The 8,190-nt window shown below is 42.7% G+C and overlaps 1 protein-coding gene across 1 annotated transcript; it reads right to left on the reverse strand.

Moving 5' to 3' along the window:
* Window positions 1-463: 463 nt before the first annotated feature.
* spry4 (sprouty homolog 4 (Drosophila)) lies at window positions 464-7,211 on the reverse strand. The gene is made up of 2 exons (XM_058087864.2): window positions 7,062-7,211; window positions 464-4,602 (listed from the first exon to the last, which is right to left on the reverse strand). The coding sequence occupies exon 2, from the start codon at window positions 4,550-4,552 to the stop codon at window positions 3,455-3,457; it is 1,098 nt and encodes a 365-aa protein (XP_057943847.2). The 5' UTR covers window positions 4,553-4,602; window positions 7,062-7,211; the 3' UTR covers window positions 464-3,454.
* Window positions 7,212-8,190: the final 979 nt, after the last annotated feature.

Raw genomic sequence — 8,190 nt, forward strand, 5'->3', positions numbered from 1 at the left:
AAAAAATAACATTAATTTTTAATTTAAAAAAATAGTAGATATTTAAAAAAAATAAATAAATCTACATAAGCATGTAAGTTCTGTGTTCATGTTGCGTGTTATACGAAGGACCCAGTCACAAAAGACACAACACATCAGCGACTTATATTTAACAATATATATATTTCCATTGTCGTTGTACATTCCATTTCAACATAGGCTTTCTTCACAAACAGAAAGTTGGCAATCTAAATAAATACTATATAAAATAGAACTTCAAAATAAATATATCTATAAAGGGAAACTTTTATATGAGAGCTTTTTTTCCTTTCCTTTCCGTTATATCTAAAAACAAAGAAAAAAAGCACAGATTTATTCGCTCCCCAAAACATTTGCAAAGGCATAAAAGGAACGGAGTAGCGTCATTCGGCTAAAATGGGATTTGAGGATAGAACGTCAAGTGAGCGATACTGGTGGTGATGAGTGTGCAGACGGTCACAGCATTTGCAGAGAAAGAGAGGGAAAAAAAAAAAAAATCACAGAACTGTTGAGGATTATGCTACACTAAACACGTGGAAAAGGAAAAAAAGCAAAGTGGAGAAAAAAAAGACTGAAAAACCGGCATCGGACGAGGCGAAACAGGCGGGCGACACAACCTTGAGCCGTGACACAAAATGTATGCACGGCAGCTGTGTTTGTCAGTTAAGAGCGAAAAAAAAAAAAAAACAACACAGCGGCAGGAAATGGGTCGATTCCGGACACGGGTGGATTGTGTTCCCTTCTGTGCACTCAGTGAATCCACAGTGGAAGGGAATTTAGCTTAGCCTGCTAGTAAGACTTTTTAAATAGATTTTTTTTTATTACCGGGCACACTATTTTTGTTTCAAATCAAGTGCTTCCCCCTTGTTACGCTCAAAAATAGATATCTAATATATTCTCTTTTAAACGGTAGTTATTATAGTGTACCATGCAACCTTTCAAGGACATGTTCTCCTCTAAAGAACACAAATGTTTTGAAAGTATTTACAGCAAATAAGAACCTGCATAGCATCTATTACTAAATATATAGTTTGCTCATACAAGCTTGGCTGATTTTTTTTTTTGGCACCACTGTTTCCATTATTCCCATTTACATTCAATTAATGCTATAAAGACAGTGTGTAATCAGACAAATGTTAGCGGAACTTGAAAGTGAACATGGAGCAACAAAGACAGAACCCGTCCCCCCCGTCCAAACTACAACACTACAAACACAAAAGGCCTTCGGTATTAAAGGGCAGCATGCTTTTTTTCGGTTATTTTTGGGGGCGAAAAACAAACAGAGTGCATCACAATCAACCTCTTCGGATTGTGACTACGTACTATTGTAAGATTGCTTCCTTTGGCAAAAAAAAAAAAAGTTAGACCCCCAAACTTAGACCCTTTTCCTTGTTGGAGCTAGTGTGAGACTACAACTGGGATTTCAATCTTGCGGAATCTTGTGGTCAGCCTGGTACACTCCGTACTGGTGGCCAGCCAATCACAGGGCACATATAGACAAACAACCATTCACACTCACATTCATACCTATGGACAATTTGGAGTCGCCAATTAACCAGTGGCTAATAGTCTAAAAATAAAGAATTCATTTCAAGAAATGCTGCAAATGTTTGACAGATAGTATGAACGGCCTGCAAGAAAATCCGTATTCAACCACAAAACAGTAATTAATCCATTCATTTTCTACCGCTTTTCCTCACAAGGGTCGCGGGGGATGCTGGAGCCTATCCCAGCTGTCTTCGGGGCGAGAGGCGGGGTACACCCTGGACTGGTGGCCAGCCAATCACAGGGCACATATAGACAAACAACCATTCACACTCACATTCATACCTATGGACAATTTGGAGTCGCCAATTAACCAGTGGCTAATAGTCTAAAAATAAAGAATTCATTTCGAGAAATGCTGCAAATGTTTGACAGATAGTATGAACGGCCTGCAAGAAAATCCGTATTCAACCACAAAACAATAATTAATCCATTCATTTTCTACCGCTTTTCCTCACAAGGGTCGCGGGGGATGCTGGAGCCTATCCCAGCTGTCTTCGGGGCGAGAGGCGGGGTACACCCTGGACTGGTGGCCAGCCAATCACAGGGCACATATAGACAAACAACCATTCACACTCACATTCATACCTATGGACAATTTGGAGTCGCCAATTAACCTAGCATGTTTTTTGGAATGTGGGAGGAAGTACCCGGAGAAAACCCACGCATGCACGGGGAGAACATGCAAACATGGCCGAAAAAAAAAAAAAAGTCCTCATGCAAGCCACGAAAATAAGAATTTTCGTAATGAAACGCAGCTCTAATGATGACGACGAAGACGCTCTAAAAAAAGCAGCGCATATACTACCTTGATACTGTGCTTTATTACGATCTTTAAGGAGGGCTAGCGTCGACTTAAAAAAAAAAAAAAGTTGTGCAAGGGGCGAAGGCAAGACTCCGCACTTTAACACCTAAACCCTGCCTCGTATCCGAGTTAAAAAAAAAGGCTAGCTTAAAAATCGTATGAGTTTTTATTGTTACTGTCGCCTCTTCGCCCCCGAATTTCTGTGCAAAGACGAAATAGAGTTTTTCGGCAGTTTTTTCCGAACACTGAGAAGTAGGAAATTTTCCGAAAAAAAAGTCATCCAACTTTACTGGGATTCAATTACGAGTTCAGCCATGTTTTTTTTCATTTTTTTTTTACAATTGCCTTCAACCCAATTGAGGTCATACCTTGAACATTTCCGACTTCTTTACTTATGAACGCAGCAGAATCTAAAGAGGACAGTCCCTGAGAAGGTTTGCGTTTCATTTTTTTTTTTTTCGTTTTTTTTTTTTGGTGTTTAAAAAAAAAAAACACATTTCTCTACAACATATTGACTTACTTCTAGCACAGTGGAGCATGCAGGTCATCATGACATGCACTACGTCGGAATCGATCCAGAATCAACCGTCAGATTGAGAACGAATTAGTCTCACTTGTTTGGATGGATTATTAGCATTACCAAGCTAGCATATTTCAACTATAGGTGTTCATAATCAGGTTGGAGGGGGCTGTGCTTATGGGCGGGGGGGGGGGGGAGTGGTGTATAGATATTTAGCATCTGTAGTTTAACTTATATATTTGATATATTATCCCTACACAATCGGTGAACCGGTTTTACGGTTAGTCACAAAACGAGCTGACTTTCTGTGTCGGTATCAGTCGTCGTCTCAAAAACAAGCCCAACTCCGGAACCAGGGTGGTTTCCATTTTTTGACAGAGAACATCGAGAACTTGCCGACCTTTCTGTTGTCAGGTCACGAAGATATTATAAGTACCTTTTTTTTTTTTGTTTTACATCTTCCAGCAGATTATTGTGGTTGGTTAAGGGTTCCCTAGAGATTGAACAAGTACTGTGGTGCGGTCCAGTTTGTGTCTTTCGCAACACCTGACAGGAAGTTCTGGGTATCATGACCCCAGTTGCGGTTGCTTCTCAAGTGTCCCCGCTTTCGCTTCCACGCCTCCGTTTTTACACGCCGGGACGCCACCTTGCAAGTTCTTGCACCGGCAACCGGGCCTGCTGACATTGTCGTAGCACTTCTGTCCCAATTTGGCCAAACCGGTAGCCGGCAGGTAGCACACCAGACAAGGCAGGACAACCGAGAGGGCGGCCATGAAGGACCAGCGTGCGCAGCAGTTGGCCTGCGAGCAGGAGCAGGGCTTGTCCGCGCACGAGCCCTCGTCGTCCTCGTCCTCGGTGCAGTGGTAGAAGATCCCCTTGACCAGGCACATGCAGGTGGCTGCGTCCACCAGGCTCTGAGCGGAGCACAGGCACTCCTGGTTGCACACCCAGCAGGAGGGCAGGGTCCTCGGAAGGGTGCACTCGGTGCATCGGCACTTGCCGCAGTGTTCGCAGAGGAGGAGGTGCTTCTTCTCAGCTGGGGACGACGGAATCGGGGTCGACCCCTGCTGGCCTCCTGAAGGAAGTTTCCCAGACTTGACGTCCAGCAATTTAGACGAGGAGTTGCAGGAGGAGGTGGTGAGGACTTTAGGTTCAGAGGGAGCCAAGCAGCCTGGAGTTCGAGTGGCGATTGTGTTCACGAGGCCCTGGTGAGGGTGCAGGTTTGGGTGGTGGTCCACGGTTGGGGTGGGCGCCGCGTGGTCCAGCAGCCTCTGGTCCGATGACGTGCTGCTACTGCTGCTGATTGAGCTGGGCCTCCCGCTGAAGGAGATCCAAGGGTGCGTGGTGGTGTCGTGGTGAGGCTCGCACCTACCCTGGTGATGGTGCTGGTGATTGTGATGGTTGTTGTGGTTGGCGCCCACGAACCCCTCGTGACCGTGACAGTTGCTCCTTCTGCTCGACGTCTTCTGACTCGGGGGCTGCTGGGAGACGATGGCGGGGCTGTCGATGTAGTCGTTCTCCGCATGCGAGGACTTGATCTGATCGATGGGGTAGATGGTGAGGGGGTGCTGCAGGCGGCCGTAGGGCACTCGACTGTCCAGCAGGGGCTGGGATATGATGGAGGAGGACACTCCGGGGATGTGGTGGGGGACCCTGGACTCCATCTGTAGGCTGGTGCCTGGCACTGGTCACTCTAAAGCGGCATTTAGTACAACTGTGAAGAAATATAAAGGACACTTAGAACTTGTTCATAGGAATATTTTTCTCATTCTCTAATCTGAACGACTCATTTTGGGTGAATCGTCAATGACTTGCTCCAAAAACACAAATATTTGGACTATTACAACAAGAAGATTATGGACTAAAAAAGCAATTGCGCGACTCTCATTATTGTCATTTCATTCCTATGCCACTAGGGGGCACATTGGCATGTTTGCCCCAACTTTTTCCAACCCAAGACCCAAATTAGGAATATGATTTCTTCAAAATGAGCCAAAAAAAACACGTATTGCTGACACTTCAAGGGAGGCATAGCAATGAGAAAAATAAATAAAAACAGAATTTTTGAACCTGCGAAGCGAACAAAGGCTAGGTGCGAGTTGAAAATAAAAAATGATAAAATGAAAAAAATATAAAATGAAAAATAAATAAACAAATCAAGAATAAAGAAAATCAATCAATCAGTAATAAATATAATAATAATAATAATAATAATAAAATGGCAAATAATAAAAACTTAAGAAACCACATATAGTTGGCGGGTAGACAAATTATTTTTTTCAGATTAAAATGAACAAAGCATTATTAGAGCCCTGTAGACATGACAAAACACGACTATAGTCACATTTATACTCTTTTTATTTACAACATATTGCGCAACTGCAGGGTCTTGAGACACATGCTAACTCGCAAACTAGAGAGCTAGCGACCTAAACGGTAGCCTTAAAGTTATTTCCTTTCAACTTAAATAGCCACTTAAATACCACTTCCACACGGATAGGGAGGATAACAGTTATTTAACCTTTAACATGAACATTAATCAAACGTAATAATTTTTTCTGGGTACATGATACCATACAGCATCCATATCATAATATTAAACTTTCATATCAAGTTGGGGGCCTCAAAGTGGTGTCCTGCGGGCCACATTTGGCCCGCGGGCCATGTGTTTGAGACCCCTGATTTAAAGATTCATTCAATTGCAAATTCAAGACACTTATTTTTTGTTGTCGCGTGCAACCCATTTAGGGTCCCGAACCTACATTTGGAAACCCTTTTAGTTTTTGGGTATTTTAAACTCTCGGCTGCAGTATCTCTGGTTTACTTCATGCAAACTGGAATATTTTAGTATTTCTCTCATGGGTCGCTTGTGTTCTAACTCTGACATAAGAACAATGTATGTTTTGGGCTTTCTTTAGCTTGGCTTCCAAAGACCAGGAAGCAACACAGAGCTGGATTTGCATGCAAAAGACTCCCAAGATACAAACAAAGTACAAGAAAAGACACATAAAGCATCATTTCAACCTCTTAGTCATCACAATTCAGGCATTATTTGTGAAAATAATCCCTCCGAATGGTTCAAATAGAATATATTTTAGTATTTTTTTTTTATCAATTGCAGTTGCAGCTTTTCCATGTGAATGAACGCTGCTTGGCTGCAACTGGCTTGTTGCAAGCATGACTCAAAGCGCTGCAGCAGTCATGATGATGATGATGATGATCCCCCCTTTTTTTTGCAACCAAGCAACCAAGCATGCTCATTCTATTCATAAAGCATTCAAACTAAAACATATTTTCATAATTGATTAAATCACATTCCGTGCAATTAGTGGTGATTTTTAATAGGATAAATATATATATATATATATATATGCACATTTTTTTCCTATCAGGCATTGTGCAAGGACAAAAAACCTGTTGTTGCACTAATGCTTTGGCACTGTGATCAAATCTGGATCATTATAAGCCGGAACTGTGCGTGCGTGAGCTTCATGTGCTTGTGTGTGTATGTGTGTGCGCACGCAACTCCCCCCCTCCTCCTCCTTTCCTTCGATATATGAATGGACTGAGTCATAAAAACCGGAGGCGGACGTTGTCTTGTCTTTTATATATATATATATATATTGTATACATACATATTAAAATAGTTGTTTTAAAAAAAAGGCATGTAATGTATGCAAATGACGACAGAATGTAATAACCTTGATGGGGTTGGGGGACAGGTAGGTTGCCAGATCTGGTTGCCAGGTTTGCATAAAAAATGACGCCTAAAAAAAAAAAGCATCAAATGTATATTTAACCGTCAGGGGTGAATGTTCTTTCCCAAACAGTGGAGGGGAAAAAAACAGCACAGAATAGCGATTAAATCAAATGAAAGGCGCCAAAGCATTGAAGAAAAAAAAAGAGTAATACGCTGCCTTGTTTGTTATTTATGGGTATTTAATTCCGCTTGGAAGCTTCACAACTTCCCCTTTCCTACGCCCTCAACTTTTGCTTCAACGGTGGTTAAATATTGACTCCAAGTGCAAACACGACTGCGCTTGGAGGCGTAAGTTGGGGTGGTGGGGGGTGGGGGGGTAAGAGGCAATTTGTTGCAAAAGACTAGCAAAAAAAACGAAGCATCGCAACCCAACAATCTTGTCAGATTTTTTCTTAAAGGAAAAGCGTACTTACGATGCATTCAGGGTAAAAACGTCATCATCGTTGTTGCGCAACACGTCATCTATATTTACTGTATTAGTCCCAGTCGTGTGCTGAGTAGCTCCCACAAAAGTGTTAAGTCCAAAAAAGAAGGGAATACAGAAATAAAGGAGGATAAATGTAGCAGAGAGAGAGAGAGAAAGAGAGAGAGGTCTATCCTCCAAGCTCCGTGGTGCGTAAAAAGGCGACTGCGGTTGTGGACGAGCAGCTTTTGGATGTGATGTTGCAATCTCCAAAAAAAAAAAAAAAAAAAGGGAAAAAAGGGGGAGGGCGTTGAGTTTTTATGAATGGGAGGGTGAGGAAGAGTTGCGCAGATGTCTCGGTTGGGTTTTTTTGTGAATGGGAGGGACTGAGACTCGGGAGGTTACATTTTTATGAATGGGGAGGATTCCTTACTGGCAGTGCGCATGCGCATTGGTATGGTTTCGTTTTTTTTATGAATGGGGAGAAATGGCGACGGATGAGAAGGAGGGAGAGGGTTGTGTGTGTTTTTTTTTATGTGGTCACAAGGGCAATGTCAGGTCTGATTTACATAAAGACTCCCACGCCGTTTAAATCCCCTTAATTTATTTATCTATGCATGTCGCTCTCGGTGCATATAATGGCGGCTGGACTCCCGGAAGTGGGGGTTTTTCTTTTGTTCGTGAAATCCTCAATGCAATACTGTATTGTCGTGTGGCGTTTTTCACGTTAAAAGCAGAACACACACTTGGAATCAGTTTCAATAGATAGCACTGCATGTTCTTACTTCTTATAACCGAGGCTGAGTGTGAAAAGACACATATACAAAGAGTGGGAGGAGGTTTTAGTGTGTGTGTGGGAGGAGGGATGTGTGTGTGTGTGTGTGGTGGTGGGGGGGCAAACCAGCATGAGGGCAGGCAGGATTCACAAAAGGACAGGATGTTGTTGATTTGTACGAAACCACACGGAGGAAATGAGTGTGAATTTCCTTTTCTCTTTTGACATCCTTGTGTGTGTGTGTGTGTGTGTGTGTGTGTGTGTGAGTTTCTCCTTGCTGCAACCCCCCCTCCCCCTCTCCTGTGCTGCCTTTCCCTCTCCTTCAGATATATAGAGGCTTTTAACCAGTCAAAGGTTATCACTG

The sequence above is a fragment of the Doryrhamphus excisus genome, linkage group LG21 (assembly GCF_037039965.1).
Source record: "Doryrhamphus excisus strain RoL-2023G ecotype Guam linkage group LG21, RoL_Dexc_Guam_v1.1, whole genome shotgun sequence".
In the NCBI taxonomy this organism is placed as follows: Eukaryota; Metazoa; Chordata; class Actinopteri; order Syngnathiformes; family Syngnathidae; genus Doryrhamphus; species Doryrhamphus excisus.

What these genes read in the sequence shown, in the direction of transcription:
- spry4 (XM_058087864.2), bottom strand. Translation starts at nt 4,552, where the DNA reads ATGGAGTCCAGGGTCCCCCACCACATCCCCGGAGTGTCCTCCTCCATC.